The sequence below is a fragment of the Dreissena polymorpha genome, chromosome 6 (genome assembly GCF_020536995.1).
Source record: "Dreissena polymorpha isolate Duluth1 chromosome 6, UMN_Dpol_1.0, whole genome shotgun sequence".
Classification (NCBI taxonomy): domain Eukaryota; kingdom Metazoa; phylum Mollusca; class Bivalvia; order Myida; family Dreissenidae; genus Dreissena; species Dreissena polymorpha.
The window spans coordinates 60682253-60705840 of record NC_068360.1 but is presented as its reverse complement, the minus strand read 5'-3'; the positions used below and the strand labels follow the sequence as shown (position 1 = coordinate 60705840).

General features: G+C 35.4%; 1 protein-coding gene across 2 annotated transcripts in view; it reads right to left on the bottom strand.

Moving 5' to 3' along the window:
- Nucleotides 1-22762: 22762 nt before the first annotated feature.
- LOC127835436 (protein shisa-4-like) overlaps nt 22763-23588 on the bottom strand; it is a 73141-nt gene continuing 72315 nt past the window's right edge. The window contains exon 4 of one of the 2 annotated variants that reach the window (XM_052361869.1): nt 22763-23171. In XM_052361869.1, the coding sequence (XP_052217829.1) occupies nt 22936-23171 (236 nt within the window). In that variant the 3' untranslated portion in view covers nt 22763-22935. The remainder of the gene's footprint in view (nt 23172-23588) is intronic. The other variant, XM_052361871.1, reaches the window with a different exon arrangement.

The following is a 23588-nucleotide window of genomic DNA, read 5'->3' as shown; positions in this document are numbered from 1 at the left end:
AAAGATATATTCAAAAGATAAAGCCAGACCACCAGTTTAAAGTGTAAAACATGCCTTCGAATAAAAATATGATATTATTTTTAGAGAATACAGCTGACTCAATTATTTAGTGTAATGTAACCTTTATGCATGATAATAAACGCATACAAGTCTCTAACAAAAATTCGCAGCATACATTTATAATGATCTCATGATATCAATTTCTCGTGTCGTCATCCCTTCTATGCTGGCGTTTTCAGTGGGATCTCGCAATCCCATCGGTTATCGCATCTTCGCCGGGACTGGCGGCGGAACGTCTTGACACGGGGTCGGTTGCCCATAGTTGTAAGTGGGTGGAGGATATGCCGCCGGATATTGCGTCGGCTGCTGCTGGTGTTCCGGATATTGCGTCGACGGCTGCTGGTGTCCCTGCGGGTAGGCAGGGTACGGATTCTGCGCGGGGTACTGCGGGGCGGCGACGTCGGTGTTTTGTTCATTGACGCTTGCAATAACTACAGTGAAAAAGAAAGAAAATACAGATTATCATGTATTACATCAAAAGAAAGGCAAAGATTATACGCATCGGATTAAAAAGACTTAACCAAAAAGAGGCTTGATGGACCGAAAAAGAGGAATCAATGACCGAAAAAAGATGTCGTTACTGCGGTATTTGTACTCAAACTTGACGATGTAATTATTTGTGGATTATTATTACATTTAATGTCATTTAAATTTGTTTGTACTTGCTTCATTATTGTATGTTCCCAAAACACGTCACAAGTATACAGTTCTCTTATCAGTACTCTTTAATTAAAAAAATTACATACCCATCCGAGTACCGGCATTCGGTCGCAGCACATGTCCAGGAACAGCAAAACGCCTGCGGCAACAGCAGACACAGATGACAATGCTAACCGTGATGCTAGCAACGATGCCGATCACAATACCCACAATGGCCCCAACGCGGAGGGAATCGTCGCTGTAATCGTAATCGTTACCAACGCGGAGGGAAACGTCGCTGTAATAGTAATCGTTACCAATCTGTAAATCTCGGTAAAAGCAATCGTAACAATTCGGTAAATCTAGTTTAGCTCAATCTTAACTAATTTGGTTAGCTCCGTCGTGACCATTTGTTCATGCTTGATTAGCCTAATCGTAACCATTTGGTCAATATCGGCAAGCTCGACTGCAATCATACGGTCAATCTCGGCAAGATCAATTGCAACCACTCAGTCAACTTCGGATAGCTAAATTGTACAAACTCGGTCAATCTAGATAAACTAGATCTAGGTAAGCTCAATCGTAACGATTCTGTCAATCTCTGTAAGCTCAATCGTAACGATTCGGTCAATCTCTGTAAGCAAATCGTTACCATTCGTTCAATCTACGTTAGCTCAAGTGTAACCATTCATTCAATCTACGTTAGCTCAATTGTAACCATTCATTCAATCTAGGCTAGATCACTCATAACGATTCGTTCAATCTAGATAAACTCAATTGTTATCACTCATTCAATCTAGGTTAGCTCACTCATAACCATTCGTTCAATCTAGGTAAGCTCAATTGTAATCATTCATTCAATCTAGGTTAGCTCAATCGTAACCATTCGTTTAATTAAGATTAGCTTAGTTGTAATCATTTAGTAAATCTAGGTAAGCTCCATTGTAACCATTCGTTCAATTTTGGGTTGCTCAATTGTATCCATTCAGTCAATTTAGGTTAGCTCAATTGTAATCATTTATTCAATCTAGGTAAGCTCTACTGTAATCATTCATTTAATCTAGACTAGACCACTCATAACGATTCGTTCAGTCTAGGTAAGCTCAATTGTAATCATTCATTCAATCTAGGTTAGCTCACTCAAAACCATTCGTTCAATCTAGGTTAGCTCAATTGTAATCATTCAGTCAGTCTAGGTAAGCTCAATTGTAATCAATAATTCAATCTAGGTAAGCTCAATTGTAACCATTCGTTCAATATAGGTTAGCTCAATTGTAACCATTCGTTCAATTTAGGTAAGCTCAGTTGTAACCATTCGTTCAATTTAGGTTAGCTCAGCTGTAATCATTCATTCAATCTAGGTAAGCTCAATTGTAATCATTCATTCAATTTTGGTTAGCTCAATTGTAATCAATCGGTCAATCTAGGTTAGCTCAATTGTCATCATTCAGGTAATCTAGGTAAGCTCAATTCTAATCACTCATTCAATCTAGATTAGCTCACTCATAACCTTTCGGCCAATCTAGGTTAGCTCAATTGTAATCATTCAGTCAATCTAGGTAAGCTCGATTGTAATCACTCATCCAATCTAGGTTAGTTCAGTCATAACCATTCATTCAATTTAGGTAAGCTCAATTCAAATCATTCAGTCAATCTAGGTTAGGTCAATTGTGATCACTCAGTCAATCTAGGTAAGCTCAATTGTAATCATTCAGTCAATCTAGGAAAGCTCAATTGTAATCACTCAGTCAATCTAGGTTAGCTCAATTGTAATCATTCAGTCAATGTAGGTCAGCTTATATTGTGATCACTTAGTCAAACTTGGTAAGCTCAATTGTAATCATTCAGTCAATCTATGAAAGCTCAATTGTAATCACACAATCAATCTAGGTAAGCTCAATCGTAATTATTCAGTCAATCTAGGTTAGCTCAATTGTGATCACTCAGTCAATCTATGCAAGCTCAATTGTAATCATTCAGTCAATCTTGGTAAACTCAATTGTAATCACTCATTTAGTCTAGGTTAGCTCAATCGTAATCAATCAGTCAATCTAGGTTAGCTCAATTGTGATCACTCAGTATATCTAGGTAAGCTCAATTGTAATCATTCAGTCAAACTTGGTAAACTCAATTGTAATCACTTATTCAATCTAGGTTAGCTCAATCGTAATCATTCAGTCAATCTAGGTTAGGTCAATTGTGATCACTCAGTCAATCTAGGTTAGCTCAATTGTGATCACTCAGTCAATCTAGGTAAGCTCAATTGTAATCATTCAGTCAATCTAGGTAAGCTCAATTGTAATCATTCAGTCAATCTAGGTAAGCTCAATTGTAATCACTTATTCAAACTTGGTAAGCTCAATTGTGATTACTCAGTCAATATAGGTAAGCTCAATTGTAATCATTCAGTCAATCTAGGTAATCTCAATTGTAATCACTCATTCAAACTTGGTAAGCTTACTCATAACTATTTATTCAATGTTGGTTAGCTTAATTGCAATCATTCAGTCAATGTAGGTAAGCTCAATTGTAATCACTCAGTCAATCTAGGTTAGCTCAATTGTAATCATTTAGTCAATCTTGGTTAGCGTAATTGTGATCACTCAGTCAATCTAGGTAAGCTCAATTGTGATCACTCAGTCAATCTAGGTTAGCTCAATTGTAATCATTCAGTCAATCTAGGTTAGCTCAATTGTAATCATTCAGTCAATCTAGGTTAGCTAAATTGTAATCATTCAGTCAATCTAGGTTAGCTCAATTGTAATCACTTATTCAAACTTGGTAAGCTTAATTGTGATCACTCAGTCAATCTAGGTAAGCTCAATTGTAATCATTCAGTCAATCTAGGTAATCTCAATTGTAATCACCCATTCAAACTTGGTAAGCTTACTCATAACTATTCAATCAATGTTGGTTAGCTTAATTGCAATCATTCAGTCAATGTAGGGAAGCTCAATTGTAATCACTCAGTCAATCTAGGTTAGCTCAATTGTAATCATTCAGTCAATCTTGGTTAGCGTAATTGTGATCACTCAGTCAATCTAGGTAAGCTCAATTGTAATCACTCAGTCAATCTAGGTTAGCTCAATTGTAATCATTTAGTCAATCTAGGTTAGCTCAATTGTAATCATTCAGTCAATCTTGGTAAACTCAATTGAAATCACTCAGTCAATCTATATTAGTTCAATTGTAATCATTCAGTCAATCTAGGTTAGCTTAATTGTAATCAGTCAGTCAATCTAGGTTAGCTCAATTGTGATCACTCAGTCAATCTAGGTTAGCTCAATTGTAATCATGCAGTCAATCTAGGTAAGCTCAATTGTAATCAGTCATTCAAACTTGGTAAGCTAAATTGTAATCATTCAGTCAATCTAGGTTAGCTCAATCGTAATCATTCAGTCAATCTGTTTTAGCTCAAATGTAATCACTCAGTCAATCTAGGTAAGCTCAATTGTAATCATTCAGTCAATCTAGGTTAGCTCAATTGTAATCATTCAGTCAATCTAGGTAAGCTAAATTGTAATCATTCAGTCAATCTAGCTTAGCTCAATTGTAATCACTTATTCAAACTTGGTAAGCTCAATTGTGATCACTCCGTCAATCTAGGTAAGCTCAATTGTAATCATTCAGTCAATCTAGGTAATCTCAATTGTAATCACTCATTCAAACTTGGTAAGCTTGCTCATAACTATTCAATCAATGTTGGTTAGCTTAATTGCAATCATTCAGTCAATGTAGGAAAGCTCAATTGTAATCACTCAGTCAATCTAGGTTAGCTCAATTGTAATCATTCAGTCAATCTTGGTTAGCGTAATTGTGATCACTCAGTCAATCTAGGTAAGCTCAATTGTGATCACGCAGTCAATCTAGGTTAGCTCAATTGTAATCATTCACTCAATCTAGGTTAGCTCAATTGTGATCACTCAGTCAAACTTGGTAAGCTCAATTGTAATCATTCAGTCAATCTAGGAAAGCTCAATTGTAATCACACAATCAATCTAGGTAAGCTCAATCGTAATTAATCAGTCAATCTAGGTTAGCTCAATTGTGATCACTCAGTCTATCTATGTAAGCTCAATTGTAATCATTCAGTCAATCTTGGTAAACTCAATTTTAATCACTTATTCAATCTAGGTTAGCTCAATCGTAATCATTCAGTCAATCTGGGTTAGCTCAATTGTAATCACTCAGTCAATCTAGGTAAGCTCAATTGTAATCATTCAGTCAATCTAGGTTAGCTCAATTGTAATCATTCAGTCAATCTAGGTTAGCTAAATTGTAATCATTCAGACAATCTAGGTTAGCTCAATTGTAATCACTTATTCAAACTTGGTAAGCTCAATTGTGATCACTCAGTCAATCTAGGTAAGCTCAATTGTAATCATTCAGTCAATCTAGGTAATCTCAATTGTAATCACTCATTCAAACTTGGTGAGCTTACTCATAACTATTCAATCAATGTTGGTTAGCTTAATTGCAATCATTCAGTCAATGTAGGAAAGCTCAATTGTAATCACTCAGTCAATCTAGGTTAGCTCAATTGTAATCATTCAGTCAATCTTGGTTAGCGTAATTGTGATCACTCAGTCAATCTAGGTAAGCTCAATTGTGATCACTCAGTCAATCTAGGTTAGCTCAATTGTAATCATTTAGTCAATCTAGGTTAGCTCAATTGTAATCATTCAGTCAATCTTGGTAAACTCAATTGTAATCACTCAGTCAATCTATATAAGTTCAATTGTAATCATTCAGTCAATCTAGGTTAGCTCAATTGTAATCAGTCAGTCAATCTAGGTTAGCTCAATTGTGATCACTCAGTCAATCTAGGTTAGCTCAATTGTAATCATGCAGTCAATCTAGGTTAGCTCAATTGTAATCAGTCATTCAAACTTGGTAAGCTTAATTGTAATCATTCAGTCAATCTAGGTTAGCTCAATTGTAATCATTCAGTCAATCTAGGTTGGCACAATTGTAATCATTCAGTTATTATAGGTTAGCTCAATTGTTATCATTTAGTCAATCTAGATTAGCTCAATTGTAATCACTCATTCAAACTTGGTAAGCTCAATTGTGATCACTCAGTCAATCTAGGTAAGCTCAATTTTAATCAGTCAGTCAATCTAGGTAATCTTAATTGTAATCACTCATTCAAACTTGGTTATCTCAATTGTGATCACTCAGTCAATCTAGGTTAGCTCAATTGTAATCATTCAGTCAAAGTAGGTTAGCTTAATTGTAATCATTCAGTTAATGTAGGTAAGCTCAATTGTAATCACTCAGTCAATCTAGGTTAGCTCTATAGTAATCATTCAGTCAATCTTGGTTAGCTCAATTGTAATCACTCAGTCAATCTAGGTTAGCTCAATTGTAATCATTCAGTCAATCTAGGTAAGCTCAATTGTAAACACTCAGTCAATCTAGATTAGCTCAATTGTAATCATTTAGTCAATCTAGGTTACATCAATTGTAATCACTCATTCAAAAGTGGTAAGCTCAATTGTAATCATTCAGTCAATCTAGGTTAGCTCAATTGTTATCATTTAGTCAATCTAGGCTAGCTCAATTGTAATCATTCAGTCAATCTAGGTGAGCTCAATTGTAATCACTCATTCAATCTAGGTAAGCTCAATTGTAATCATTCAGTCAATCTAGGTTGGCTCAATTGTAATCACTCATTCAAACTTGGTAAGCTTACTCATAACCATTCAGTCAATCTAGGTAAGCTCAATTGTAATCATTCAGTCAATCTAGGTTAGCTCAATTGTAATCATTCAGTCAATCTAGGTAAGCTCAATTGTAATCACTTATTCAATCTAGGTAAGCTCAATTGTAATCATTCAGTCAATCTGGGTTAGCTCAATTGTAATCATTCAGTCAATCTAGGTAATCTCAATTGTAATCACTCATTCAAACTTGGTAAGCTTACTCATAACCATTCAGTCAATATAGGTAAGCTCAATTGTAATCATTCAGTCAATCTAGGTTAGCTCAATTGTAATCATTCAGTCAATCTAGGTTAGCTCAATTGTAATCATTCAGTCAATCTAGGTTAGCTCCATTGCAATCACTCAGTCAATCTAGGTAAGCTCAATTGTAATTATTCAGTCAATCTAGGTTAGCTCAATTGTAATCATTCAGTCAATCTAGGTTAGCTCCATTGCAATCACTCAGCCAATCTAGGTAAGCTCAATTGTAATCATTCAGTCAATCTAGGTTAGCTCAATTGTAATCATTCAGTCAATCTAGGTTAGCTCCATTGCAATCACTCAGTCAATCTAGGTAAGCTCAATTGTAATCATTCAGTCAATCTAGGTTAGCTCAATTGTAATCATTCAGTCAATCTAGGTTAGCTCCATTGCAATCACTCAGTCAATCTAGGTACGCTCAATTGTAATCATTCAATCAATCTAGGTTAGCTCAATTGTAATCATTCAGTCAATCTAGATTAGCTCAATTGTAATCATTCAGTCAATCTAGGTTAGCTCAATTGTAATCATTCAGTCAATCTAGGTTAGCTCCATTGCAATCACTCAGTCAATCTAGGTTAGCTCAATTGTAATCATTCAGTCAATCTAGGTTAGCTCCATTGCAGTCACTCAGTCAATCTAGGTTAGCTCAATTGTAATCATTCAGTCAATCTAGGTTAGCTCCATTGCAATCACTCAGTCAATCTAGGTAAGCTCAATTGTAATCATTCAGTCAATCTAGGTAAGCTCAATTGCAATAACTCAGTCAATCTAGGTAAGCTCACTCATAACGATTCGTTCAGCCTATGTTTGCTCAATGGTAATCATTCGGTCAACCTCGGAAATCGTTATAACATAATCGATCTCAGTAAGTTCAATTGTAACAAGAAAACCTTTAAACATAAAGATATTCGGCGTACATCCTGATTTTGAAATAAAGGCTAAAAATACCTTTCTAAGTTAGTTAATTTGAAAATAAGGTTAAAGTATCGTTGTGTTTTGTTTTCATTTTACAATCGCATATCCACCGCATGAAATGTTTGTCATGAGATGCACGTACCGGTTTATTAAACCACATAATAGTATAGGTAGATACACATTTTACTTACACGCTATCAGATCATTTGTGTCAGCTTATGGCTTATTATGAATTACTTCTTCGTCATCATTTTGATGACTTTTTGAGTAAGAGGCTGTTTTCTTTGTACACATTCAAATAACACTATTACTTACATCCGCGTCATTCGAAAATTGTTCTTATGGCATATGCGACCAGCGTAGCTTAAGCCAAGCCGGCGCACTTGCGCAATCTGGTCAAGGGCTTAGCTTTCCGCTATAAAAAGCACGCAAGGTTTTGCGGTATCTCCTGAGTATCCTCCTTAGTGTGCATATCATGACAAGACTGCGCGGATGCGCAGGCTGGGCTGGAGCTACGCTGGAAGCATATTAAATAAGACCAATTTTCGCATGGCGCGGTTCTTTAAAAATTGCGTCTTGTGAATGGAATATCAAACCACGATACTTTCCCATTGAAAATTGAAGTCACACTAAGTTATGCGTAATTGTAACTGGGCCAAAATGTGGGTCTATGTTTTGTATGAACTTGCAGAGAGTAGTCCGCATTTACCTGCACTGTTTAGTGTAACATCCTATACTGCAAAGACGCGATGATGTTGCCAATGTTCCGAGGGATTATGCTTAAATCAACCAATAACATCGTGCGAATATATTCTTTCGGGTTTTGGCGTTATGTTAAAGGTTATTTTATACGAAAAGCTGGGTCAAACAGCTACGTCGAAAAACAAGATCGATATTGGTCAATCTCAAGCTTCACAACCCGTCAAGTTAAAATGTAGTCATCATGTCAATTTCGACAACTTCAAGTGTACCAACTCACTCAATCTCGATAATCTCAATAATAACGCTTCGTCATGCTCGGTATGATCAATCGTAACCACCCTGTCAATTTCGGCAACCTTGATCTATTTATGTATGAATACATATGTAACAATTGTTTTTATCCCATCATCAGACGTGCATTGTCGAAATAAACCACTGTGGAATATATTTACCTTTATTTCAGCAGTGCTGAAATATAGCTGTCACGCGCGGCGAAGAATGTTCATATTACTCGGAATCAACTATAAAGTAATCATTTTTAGTAAATTCGAATCAGATTCAACAAAACAAACAATTTGATACCAAGATGTAATATAGTTTTTACACATAATGCACCTCAAAAAGCAAATAAACATTATTTACAAATATTAAGTGCGCGTACTCGTGACGTCATTATTAATACGTCATACGACACAATGCATGTTGTTTCACGCTAAAGATGCAGTTGTTTAGTGTCTTTTTTTCATTATTTCTTAAAAATCGGGGACGTAGAGGTATGATAAACGAAAAACAGGTTGGTTACTGATCTTTTTGTAATGTATTAGGCTCGACACGATTAAAATAATGAAATAATGTTTGCTTAAAATATCTTTGGGATTTTCCGTCTAGTTCGATTTTCCTATTCTATGTTTAAAGAAATAATTTACGACTAATAAAATTGATGGGATAAATCGAATACTAGGTCGGTGCCGAATAAAGCAAAGTTTATCTTGCTCGGCACGAAAATCTGAACCACTCGCCAAGGCTCGTGGTTCAGATTTTCTAAGCCTCGCAAAATAAACTTTGCTTTATTCGGCACCGACCTAGTATTCTCTATGAATTGATGTATTGCAACAAATGTAATTGTATTTACATTAAAATTGTTAACTGTGTTTAAATACGCATAGAGCAATAGTAGTTGTATTTATTAAAATTGTTGTATTTATTAAAATTGTTAAACGCGTCTGTATAAATAAATTTTGCAAATTCAAATGTATATTCATTGCTAGCTCATCTTCACTACAGAGATAGCATCGTCATTCATGTTTACTTAACACCCTTTTCCTTCCTGTTGATTTTTTGTTGTTATTATTCAATTTATATTTTTTCTCGGAAATGCGGAAATGAGAATGTCTTAACATGTTGACATATTATTTGTAAATGTATGTGTTTAGACTATGTACAAGTCCTGAATAAAATGTATGTCTGTCTGTCTGTCTGTCCTAATCGTTAATAGTCGACCAGTCCAAGTAAGCTGAATATCGCAAGTTGCCAATGTGATCAGAACGCTACTTTTCAAAATTCTCTCCAATTCTGTATGATACTTTACCGATTCGGTGAGGGGGTTGAGCGCTAATAGGTTATTATAAATGTAAATGCATACTGGGTTTAAACTTTAAAGTGTCTTAAATATTAAAAACACTCTTTCAGACTATGAGTTCAAATTTTACTTCTCTTACGACGTCGACGACTACTGCCACTACTTAAACATTACTGCTGATACTACTTCTATTAATAATAATAACAATAACAAGCATGATTAAATATATGATCACGATTAGGATTATGATGAATTTGTTGCGGATGGTGTTGAAATTGATGGTGATGCTGCTGCATTTGATCAATTGAATGGTGTTGTTGTTGCTGCTGCTGATGATGATGATGATAATTACGATAATGATGATGATGATGATGATTGTGGTGGTGGTGGTGATGATTATGATGATGCTGCTGCTGCTGATGTTGATGATGCTGCTGCTGCTGATGATGATGATCGTGATGATCGTGATCATGATGACACATACTTACCAACATGCAGTATTGTCGTTGCAACAAGAGTACGGGTAGTCGCAAAACGTGGTAAATATTCCAGATCTTGAACACTTTTCGCGTGCAGAAACTGAATAAGAAAAACCTGGGTATAATTTGCATGCCCATGTCAACATTATTATGAACTGTAACTTCTTAAGAATGCGTCCCAGAGTGATACATTTAAGCTCGTTATCAAAACTATTGTAATAAACATCCTTCATGTGTAAAACCCTCCAACGAAGACAACAGTTTTCATGTCTTTAACAGTCACTTTTCTGGACATACACTAAAATGGGACGTATGGCACATTTGTTTTGAAATCAATTAGTTACACATTTACTTATATAGCGTATACACTGTGTTTCGACAAGTAGGAATTGGATTGTTTTCCATCAAATGAGTCAAATTGACGCCGTGTTGTGTTGTGCAACAATTTACTTATACAGAAATAAGTAGCAAACGAGTCACACACAAGTGCGCCAAAAAGAATAATAAAGCGATGCAATGTAATGAGTTAAGTCCCGGACTTGCAATACGTGTAATATATGCCCAAATATGAACATGTTTCGGCAGAAACTGGAAAAAAACAAAGATGGAAATATGCATAAGCAGTTCAGCTATAATTTCCACTGTAACTACCCTATGAATGTGTCCCTGAGTAAGACATTAAAAAACACTATTACAACTTAGTAAATCGTAATAACCAACATGCATCCGTAGCTCACCCCTCGCCTCAAAGGAATAATACAGCGATGCGAGGCAAATGAGTTATACAGCGATGCGACACCCAAGGAATTATAAAGCGATGCGCCGCAAATAAATAATACAGCGATGCCCCGCAAATGAGTTAAACTGCGATGGGCCGCAAAGGAATTATACAGATATGCGTCACAAAGGAATTATACAGCTATGCGTCACAAAGGAATTATACAGCGATTCGGTGCAAATGAGTTATAAAGAATTGCCCCGCAAATAAGTTATTCATTATCAAGGGGATAATTTTACCGTTTATATATAACCACAAAACGTATGTATTTATTGCTGCATTTTTTGAATTCCTAATTACAAAGCCAATTGTCTACATTTTCAATACTTAGGAAAGCTTTACAATCTATTCAATGTTTGCATTTTGTTTTGCACAGAGGACGCATTCATTTCTACTACCAGTCAACCTTTAAAGTGAATTGTTCACATCTTTTCGTATTTATGAAACATGCCATTAAATGTATTTACCACCAAACGTATAAGATCAGATCTATTTTGCAATCATAACAAATAGTAAGAATGAAAGTTAAAGTAAAATGTTTGCCTAAAAATGTCCAATTCAAGGCCTTTAAAAGCGAAATCTAACGCTATACCATTGCACCTCGCAGACTTTTAGAATATGCAACGTACATAAAACACTATTTTAATATAACAGGTATTTCCAAATTGTAGTGTTTTTCCCAGGAGGGAAAAGGGGCATGGCGCATTACTTTAAAAAAGGGCATTTAAGGTAAAAATGGCAAAAACGTTACGTGACTAAGTGGTTTAGAGAGAAACATATACACATAAACATATAAACAAGCACATTTAATGGTAATTGGTGTATTTAACTTTCTTTAAATAATATTAATACATTTACCTTGCTATGTCTCCATTAAAGTAGCATGCTGTTGCAATAAACTGTACAGAATGACAAACATAATAAAGCAATATATGCATATGAATCTGATTATACACAGATCCACTAACACATAAATGAAACCATGTTTGTCTTATCCCATTTTCTAACGATAATCTTGTTAGAAGTTTTTCCAGTAAAATGAGTGAACTGAACGCTAACAATTTGCAAACACTCATTTCCGTGATTTACATCAAATGAACAGATTACTGATAAATATGTTGTTTTTGTGTTTAACGATTAATGCATCGTTCTTTAGCACGTGCATTTCATTTATCCCTTCTAAATGTGTGATCTCCATCGTAAAATTGCCATTTTTGCCGAGAGTCACAATTTATTAGCTGTATCGTCCGCCATCTTGTTAAAATGAAAACCGACAGGTGCGCATAGCAACGTAAACTCGTATAATATGTCCGCCTATTAATAAGATAAGAAAACGTTACAGCAGGGACCTATACAAAGTTTGTATAGGTCCCTGGTTACAGTAATTCTGTCAATAATTTATTATCTAAATTAAAGATAAATGTTTTGATGATATTGTATTATGCATGAAAAGCACATTTTCCACGAGGAAAATCTTGGTTTCAATAGAAGTCTCCGAAGTAACTGTCCATGATTTTATTGTGGACTAGTATGCATACATTACCATGCCACTGAAATTATCGATACATATTGACACGGGGTTATTCACGCATGACTAATTCATAACCGAGCGAATCTTCGCGGCCTTGGGGCCAAACTCTGACACTAGTCGGCAAGGTAGTTAGGAAAAAGGGCTATTATGCCTATTAATATGTTATCAATAAGGACGCGAAAAACAGCGGGTGCTTATGTCATGAAAGGGCAAGGCGGCTGCCTTTGAAAAGGGCAGCGTGGCGAAACAAAACAAGGGCATGGCGATTCGCCGCGCTAAAACGGCGTGGAAAAAACACTACAAAATGTTGCTGAAAGGCCTTACAAACACAATGTTTAGCGATTAATTGAAAAGGTTTCATACACAAACCGATATTTAAAAAAATCTTAGTCAGGAGTTTTTGTTTGTTTGTTTGAATATAAGGCATTCATTCTTTGCTGAATCTATGAAAAACACAAAACTTTAATTGGGAAAATTATATTTAAAACGTTTGTGCTCAGATCATTTTTTAACCGCTTGGAAAAGGAATAACTTCAGATTTAGCAATTTATTTAAACACTGTATGTGTCAACTTCCTTGTTGATTTTTGGTATTTTTTTCGCTCGTTCAATACTGCATTACGCACCTGGTATGTTGATCATTGTGTTATTCAATATTCTGCATACTCAATACTCGAATAATTGTATTCGTAGTATTAGGAAGGCCAAATATGTTGTTTGTTTCTACTAAAAAATATATAAATGGGTACGCAGATCGGACAAACCCGATTTTCGTTAACTTTTCGAAATATTTTACGATAAAGATGTTATTTTGAAGCTTCATTTGAAGATTATTCAATTGCTGAAATTTTTCAAATCTTTATGCAACATTTAAGGCCTAAACTTCCGGTTTTAACCTGCATCGCTCTTAAATTTCTTTTCGCCGGCTTTAATTGTCTTCACAAGCAAAACCATATTTTGGCGTGATGATTATCTATCAACCAAATGCGTGTTGCGATACTCATTTTTAAATGTACATATATTACGAGAAACAACGAAATTGCTATAAACTGACTGAAAGTATATTGGACATTGGACAATTTTAGTGTTAATACGTTGACTTAAGTAAAGAAATCACAAGGATTTTATGTTGTATTTGTAATAAAGAGAATGCTGTTTGTTTACATCAACGTTGAGTGGGAGGGGGGGGGGGGAGAAGCAAACCGCACTGATATGAATACAGCATCGTGGACAAAATGAATTTCAGCTCCTATTTCAAAAAGCGCTTTATTTATATGCAAAGTAATTTGAAAACCCTTTCCGTGATTGAAGAGATTTTGGGATTGTGCGCACAGATTGATTACGATCATCTGATCTTGAACAAAATAGGTTAAAGACAACTTTAACATACGCAATTTATATAAAAATTTATATATTTTTTTCTTGTATTTTGTTTTATTACAGGGGCCTTTTCACAGATTTTGGCATGTATTGAAGTTTGCCACTAAATGCTTTATATTGATAAATGTAAACATTGGATCTTTAGCTCCAGTAAAAAAACAAGAATAAAATTAAAGAAAGAAAAAAAAAAGTAACCCTCAACGGGGCTCGGACCACTGACGCCTGGAGCCCTGGAATAAAAGTCTACCGCTTTAACCACACGGCCATTCGCGATCATATTATGAGATGTTTATTTTATACTTTATATAAGATGTCCTCGTAATATCACAAAATATAACGGCAACAACAGAACTCTCCAAATTATTCAATCGTTTCGCGTTGCAACGCTTTATAACTTTCAGGTATTTAAATCGTCAAAAGATGCACATAATGGATATTTGAGAGCATGGTAAAATGTTCAGTATTACTGTGTCCTCACAAATAGCATAACTACAACGACAATTTGCGATTCTGAAACATTTTTTTTGCAATTTTGTCAATTTACCAAAACGTGAAAAGGCCCCTTTTACAAATTCACAAAACAGCACGTAGTTAGTGACTTGACCAAGTATTCTGTACATGAAATCACAGTAAAAAAATCTCCGGAAAAATGCTATTTTGTTTTGATGTTTTCTAAACTTTTTAACAACGCGCCTTTTGATTGTTTGTCTTCAATGATCAGCAATCATACTCTATAATCATAATGTTACACACAACGTATCTTAAATATAAATGAGCTTTAAATGAGCTTTTATCCAATCATCAATTACTCGAATCTGTTTCTTGTCAGAAATACCGTTTATACTGTAAACCTGTACATTTGTTATCGGTCATAACGGCCATTAACCCATTGATGCCTAGCGTCTAGAAAAAAAGGCCTTGGCAAACAGCGTAGACCCAGATGAGACGCCGCATGATGCGGCGTCTCATCTGGGTCTGCGCTGTTTGCTTAATGAAATTTCATGTAAGAAATATTCTAAATATAGAAATACATATACTAGACAACCTTAATTTTTGAACTAAATTGATCCAATTTAGAAGGATCGGAGAGTCCACTAGGCATAAATGGGTAAAATCAATTTACAAACGTATGCAACATTTGTTCGGTTCTGTTCAATTACTGGTTTGTACATCATGACACACAATTATTGTTTTATATGACAATAGCATTTATTATCTACTTTGTTCATTGAGGAATTCAAGAATATTGGACACAGTTTTAAATGCGATTATCCACAGAAAATAAGTAAACGCCTAAAAAGGATGCCCAGTCATAATACAAGTAATTTGCGTTTTTTAACTTTTTTTTTTAGAAAATCAGTTAAATATATACATTTTTGTAACCGATTGTTTTCGAATACATACTTTGTTTGGTACGCTTGTTTCCTTAGCTTATTTAAATAAAAATAAGATCACACAATTTTAATGTACTCAGTACATGATAAATATTGTTCAGAATCTGAGACGGATAGATAGGCAATACGGTCCAAAATGTTTCTGACAACTTAAAAACGAGAAAAAGCAACACCAATAGAAATGACCAAGTTTATTTAACTGCAGTATGATTGTTTAAACAAAAAGACGTTATGTACCTTCAGCGATGAGAAACAGAACCAGACACTTAAAGGACAACATATTTCAACTAAATTACGAAAAGCAACGTTAAAAATAACTCGCCTTGAGCTACCGCAATAGTTTTAATCAACCGTTCGACGACGATGTTGCGACTGCAACTCGGGTAATGTCTATTAGTTTTGCGGTTGTCCGATTTTCGTATTTAGGGCATTATCGTTGTCAGAAAATGAGAAACACGTTTCTACATAAGATCATGTAAACTTTATTTAGTTATAGCAAGTCAGTAATAGGAAGTTATAAGCCATTATAAAGGTAGGGCTGATCCTTAGTTAAGGACTAACGCCTTAATTGAGAATTTACCAGCCCATATTAACATAATTCCGTTTCTAAAAAAGCGTGAACAAGTCCTTATATGAGAAAGTAAGAGTAACTATTTAATGAGGCTATTATTCCCGGGAGGATAAGAAGTTTTATAAAAACATAGTTACCTTCTGATGTGCTAATTCAACACCTTCTTGAGAAACCTAAAGATATAATCACTAGGTTGATATCACTGAGGGAAAATAGATACGAGTTGGATGAAAAAATAAGTTGAGGCATTCCAAACTAAGACATTATATAACACTTCAATTGATTGGTATTTATTAATTCGCTAGTTGAATTAATTAGCAACATGTGGATCACTCATGAGGTGCATGTGCGTGTTATTATTAAGCTTTCTTAATCAGCGATTTGAGCGAAAGTGCAAAACTCCAACCACCGCATAATGAAACGGTTGCACATAAAGAAGCAAGCAGGCGAAGCTAAATGTGGTTATTTATAGTTAATAGGTTATAGAAAACAGATGTTCAACTTTGTGAAGAAAGCATGACACTTTGTATATAACCATTTTAAGGTATGCTGAATTCAATGAGTGTGAGGACACGCGATTGGATAACTCTATATGCCCTACAATGAGGCTCCAAAAAGGGGCCCATTTTTCATTTTTTATTTTTGAGTAACAAGATAGAAAACAAAATCAATACATATTTGTTCATTTACTTCTGTTTCTTTATCTAAAAACGTATCAATATTTAATATATCAAACATTTTTATACTAAGAACACAGTAAAATTACAAAAATGAGGCCCTAACAGGGGGGAAATTATAAAATAATGGTTTACATAGACATTTTATGCTTAAAAATATCCACTAATTGAACCTACAGATCTTTATAAATGTCCTACAACTTTTTAAATGCAAAACTAAACAATTCCCTCCCCAAAATTAATGAGGCCCCTAATAGGGAACACTAAAGTAATTCCTCTCTGGTAATGCAATTAATACAAATAATGTTGAATCACCGGACCAATAAAAAATCTTTAAATAATTAATCAATTTTTGTATCTCATAACAAGTATTACATATTTAATGATTAAGGTTAAAGCCATATATGACGCCCTACATGGGAACCTACTAATAATTGTTTAGTGTATATCAGCTTCAATACTGAGTATGAGTAAAACGATTAAGCCAAACAATACCTTTTTTTCATATCTATTCATAAACTTCAGTTTATATCAAATGCATGATATAACATATACTAATTATATTTTAATTACAAACAAACTAACTAACAAATGAACTTGATCAAGTCTAAACAACTTCAGTGTTGAATATGTTATCTTAATTCTGTTCTTGTAAGATTCGATAGTAGTAATTGTCTCGTAAACAATGATAATTTAATAGTCTGTTCATGTATGGTTTATGCATAATTATACACAACTAAAATGATCAAAACTCAGAATGAGGCCCTATTCTTGGTTTTTCATGTATACCGGTATTATCTAAACATATCATAAAATGTATTATAGACAATTAGTTCTTTACAGCAGTAATTCGTACTGAAGTCATGTATTCATATCATATAAATCTATTTATAATAGGGTGTATACTTAAATGTATCTAATACTTGTGGTATATACTCGTATTATGCAAGTATCTTATTCTCTTATACAAAGGCCTTCACAATGGCACAACTGTGTACAGAGTAAATTTGCCTTGATGCATTTACATCTACCAGAGCATGTGTTTTTACAGTTGCATTTGATAAGCTCTCTACAACTCTTAGCAGCTTCCGGAAGAGAACTCCAAAATGGGACCCAAGTGCCATTGTTCTTGATCCATCCCCAGTCACTAGGCTTAGGCAACGCAGGATTCGCGTGACCTGCTCGATACACAGCCCTATTAGCATGCTGGACAAGTGCGCATCTGGTAGGAGGAATGTTTTCAATCTGTCTATTTCCTTGAGAAAAGAGATGCTTCCTAGCTTCATTTACAGACGCATGGGCTGAGGTTTTGCTGTACAATAAGATAATGTATCGTTCCACAACTTTGAAACCCTCATCTGTTACTGACAGTAAGGGACTTGACAACCGTTTAAATACTGGAAAAAGATGAAGGAGCGTAATGAATAGCGTATATGCTGTCTTTTTGCCAATGCCTGCAAATGCAGAGACGGTATCGCATCCTGACAATGCATGAAGAAATAAAAGGCCAAACGAAACATCTTTGCAAAGACGAGTGGCTATCAAATGAGCTGGTATGTACCTGAAATGTTTGGCGTGTCCAAATGCTAGCCACAGTTCACAATTTTCAAACTGACTGATGGTGTAAATCGTTAGCACTAAGACATCTGTGTCAGTTTCATAAAGCATTACGCGCTTGTAGCCTTGTTTATACGCATCCACAGCATGCAAAATCATACGAGAATCAGCTTCTTCATGGTTGCAAGGCTGGATATTGCTAAATTTCTGGTTCCACTGGCTCAGTACTGTTGTTAGCAACTAAAACATTGTCTCTATAAGTGGTTAGAACGACCTGTCCTTGTGATGTTTTCAAAAGACTCATTTGTGTTGCCAGAAACTCGTAAAGTGTTGTCTTGTTTTCATCAACACATAAGAATGATTTCCAGTTAGCAGGAATTCGAGTCGATCCGTTTACTCTGATTTTATCGCATGTTCCTCGACTCTGTCTAGTATGTGCTTTGAGGCTGTCGGGTCTGTATGTATCCCATACTACATCAATCCTGTCGCCTGACTTAGATATATAATGTAATACAAGCTTCAATGCATAATCACTGAACGTTAGAACTCTCTTGTCTGACCTGTTGGGATCCAGGGACTGAACAATGGCAGCACCATCTAGTATGCTAACCTCTACAGGAGGACTCATCTCTGGCGATTCCACTAGTCTTTCTAGACACTTCAGTAGGTCTGCTTTACTACCTAGTATCATCTTGTTATTTTCTGCTTTAGATAGGGGCCATGCATGGTTTTCTAGTTCAAAAAAGGTGCCTAAATCACCGTCTCTCACCTGACATGAAATATACATTCTAGAAAATAATTGAATGTCACTTTTCATACTCTTTACTTGTGATGCCTTTGCCTCTTTCTTTCTGCACCCAGTTCAAAAAGGGAAAACCAGTTTGTCTTTATTGTCTCGTAAAAACCGTTCATATTGTTGCTTAGACGTTCAACAATCATAGATTCGTACTGAGCTTTTCCAATTGATTCTGCTGTCTTGACTGACATGATTACCTCAGGAGACATAACAACTTTTGTGTCAAGCGTATAGAGGTCTGATGTGTCTTCTTCAAAGGGATTTCCCATATCATCTATTGTTTCGACTAGCTGGCGTACCTGAGTCTAAAACTGTTTTTGTTTAGTGTGCTTCTCCTCATAGTGTTTCCTATCATCTGGATTGTCTGTATTATCACTCGCTACCATAAGAATGCGTGATGTTTCTGGTGCAGACACCATCCATCTTCAAGTGCATCTGGATTTTCGGTTTGACCAACGAATCCACCATCACCCACACGGACATAGGATACAAAAAGTCCTTTTTCGTACAATACGTCTATTATATCTTTACGTCTGGTTTTATTGTGTGCTGTAAGGCCCATAAATAAGGGCAACATTGTCTCTCTATCTAAAGGATGCCGCGTACGAACATGTTTTGAATCTTTCTTCACACGATGAACAGCATTAACAACCAGGAGCTGTGTCATTGAATAAGCAATATCTTTAAGGTTATATTCTGGCCCAGTCTCATGAAAAATATCTTTCACAGAGGGTATCATTTCAACTAGCATATTTAAAGATTTGGGCAGATCTTGATACTGGGCATCAATCAAGGAGCCTTTGAATTCATACTTTTTGCTAAAGAGGTCACTTCGCACAATACTTGCAGCTCGAAATAAGGAGACAGCTTCATTGTCGTGATTATTACTACTTGCACAAAGTAAGGCATCACCAATGTCTTTCTTAAATGACAATACAACCTCATAGTTACTCGTGTTGGCTTCTAATGATGGAATCGTTCTCAATATTTTCTCTTTCAAGTTATTTTTTTTAATTTGTTTTGGTACAGTACCACCCAGACTTAAAATGAGGGTCATGGTATAATTTCACCAGATTTGCAAGTTTAAATATGTGACTTGTGTGAACTGAAACAGTTTGAAACTGTTCAATATAATCTACATGTATAAGTTCCGCAAAAGCAATGTGCTCAGGGGCAATGTCCGTATGCGAGGTTCCCAGCACATTTTGTGCAGATTCAAACTTCCTATACTGATTGTATAATGCTGTTAAACAGTTTTTATGATACACTGCGTCCAAGGCTGCCATATCACCACATGATAACTTCATAAGTAGCTTTGAATCCGTAAGGTCATGGGCAATGTTACGAATTTTTGCATCTAATGATAATGTTTCGACCCTGTGAAAATCTCCAAATATAACACTATCACAGAAGAAGCATGTAAATACAGGAGCTGTGTTTGATTCTGAACTATTACTAGCTGTTTCCGATGTGCTATATCTCAACTTTTTCTTAACTGGATATTTGACAACTGATCACAAGTTTGAAGCTTTCTTTTGTTTAGAGCCCTTTCAACCTTCTGGCTGTTGCATGCTGCGTATCAATGTTTATGCCACTTTGCTTTATTTATAACTAAAGTTGTCTCAATGCCATCACCGTAATCCATTCTGTTTACATCTACATAAGACGGAAGGGCAAAATAAACAAAACTTCCAGTCATTAGGCACCTTTTTTTCGGGTACCTCTGAAGGTCCAGACAAACTTGCAAGTGTGACCGTTTTAGCCATGGTTATTATAATTGTTAGTAATATCAGATGGACTACAACCATATTGTAAGTAAGTCCCACAGCCAACATGCCAGGTTAGATATTCTGTAAGCAAAACAAACATTTGTTGACGTATGGCGATATGTCATTTCTTTAGATGTATACCTAGACTGTACATAATTTCTAGAACCCAATGATAAAGCTTAGCCTTCGTTTTAAACTATTTTTACATTTGCATATAGGTACCAAAATAACAAATGGAACTGCTATACATTTAACATAATTTTATTTATAACATGGCCAGTACTTGCATCAAATTTACTCGAAACCCTAGTTTTTTTCACTTAGAACGTTGTCCATAAATACAATTTTTCTTTCAGTGTCGATAATTATTTTAGTGTTAGAATTAAACAATATTCGAATCCTTCACTAAACAAAACAATAGAAAGAATTATTATTACCTGAACATCTTTTAATTAATGGAAAACAGTCAGTGAAGTTTGCAGTGACTCATGTTTACAATGGGTTTTGGATACTAAGGGAAGTAAACAATGTAAGTCTTGTAAAAGATGAAGTAACAAGTGCAATATCAAACATTGACAAAATAAGGTTTAATATAATGATTTACCTTTAGATTTGAAATGAAGGTAAATACTATATAATACGGGTATTAAATATATGTACTTCTTATGTTATACAAGTTTGTATATGTACTAAAGGTAATGTACTTATAATCTCCCCTTTCAAGTACGAAATTGGAGGATTATCTTGCAATGCTTCAATGAATATCCATACAATTTCAACAGATCATACACCTTTCATTCACAATATTGCATTATTTTTACATTTTAATCATTTTAACAAAATAATTGTGGCATATAGCAATGTCAGGAAAATCTCTATCTCAGAAAAGCCGTTTTTTCCTCCCTTTTTGAAATTGATTTAAAAGTAGGTTCCAGGACAGATAGAGCGTGTCCTCACGTCTTATTTTATTAAGGGTATATTAAATTAGCTTCATACAAATTTTGGTGCTTTCTTCAGAAAGTTGAACATCTTTGGTATTTTATGTGCCTAAACCTATTCACTATTTATGGGCACATTTAAGGGACCTGTTACCTTATACAGAACAGATGCGCGAGTGGTTTGAGCGCTAGACGTTAATTCCAACGGGTCAGTTGTTCTAGCTAAGGTATTGGTTACTTTTTTGTCTTTCTTTAATGTTATTCTTGTTTTATACTGGAGTTATTTAGTTCCGATGTCAACATTTACCAATTGCAAGCATTTAATGGCAACTTCAAATCATGCCAAGATCTGTGAACAAGTCCCTTAAACAGCACTAGCCAGAGTTGACTTGTCTAAGGTATCTTTTTTACTTGCTTTACTGGTTTGATCGTGTTTACATTCCTTGTGGGCAGTGCGGCGAAGCTTAAACTTTTACCTGCCGTAAGGCCATGCCAATCGGACTATATGTTTGACGTCCTTGATTTCGATTTTTTCGTGTACCATAACTTGATAAAATAAGAAATATTTCAATAACATATACAAACAAATCTAATCGTGCGAGTTTCATGTACAGAAGAGAACAGACAGTTTATTAAGACTTATACATAGGTACATCGTCGTTAATACATACAATTATAAATGAAGCAATGTCACGTGTCAGAATATATTAATTGTTACCAAATCAAAAATACAATATATATACATATATTTATGGTGCATTAGAATACACCCCGCCTCACCATCCAGTCCTCCACACACAAAAAACAAACATAAAACTGAAAGCCACAACAAACGGTCGTGTGTGTGCATGTTTGCCAATATTTACAAGGAAGGGTGTGCAAGGTCTAGCACTACTGACTAGGTCAGTATGCAACTGACCAAGTCATCTTAAGTTTCGCAGCTTTAAAAAAATTATAATCTATAGATAAAACCAGAACAACAGTCATAAGTGTAAAACATGCCTTAAAATATGTTATCTTTAAAGAGTACGGCTGACTGTATTATTCAGTTAAGTGTAACCTTTATCCATGATAACAAACGCATACAAATTCTCTAACAACAATCCGCAGCATACATTTATAATGATCCCCTGATATCAACGTCTCGTGTCATCCTCCCGTATGTACTGGATGTTTCAGTGGGATCTCGCAATCCCATCGGTTTATCGCATCTTAGCCGGGAGTGCCGGCGGAACGTCTTGACCCTGGGGCGGCTGACCGTAGTTGTAAGCGGGTGGAGGATATGCCGCCGGATATTGAGTCGGCGGCTGTTGGTGTCCCGGATATTGCGGCTGCTGATGCCCTGTGGTTAGGCAGGGTACGGATACTGCGCCGGATATTGCGCGGGGTACTGCGGGGCGGCGACGGTGGTGTTTTTTTTGATTGACGCTTGAAATAACTACAGTGAAAAAGACAGAAAATGCAGTGCATCAAGTATAATATCAAAAGAAAAGCAAAGATTATACGCATCGGTTTAAAAATACTTAACCAAAAAAGAAGCTTGATGGACTGAAAAGAGGAATCACGGGCCGAAAAAAGAGGTCGTAAGTCCGGTATGTGTAGTCAATCTTGACGATGTAATTATTTATGTATTATTATTGCGTTGAAATTTGTGTGCATGTCATTCATAGTGGTATGTTCCCCAAAACGTCAAAAGTATACGGTTTTATCCTGCCTCTGTTGCAAACATTGACCCAATAAAGCAGGATCGAATAAACTAGTTTATCTCCGGCAACCGTAAGTGCGTATTCCTACGCACCGGTTAACATGTTCTAATATTTGACCTTTAACAAATGTACATGCGAAGTTCCTGAGA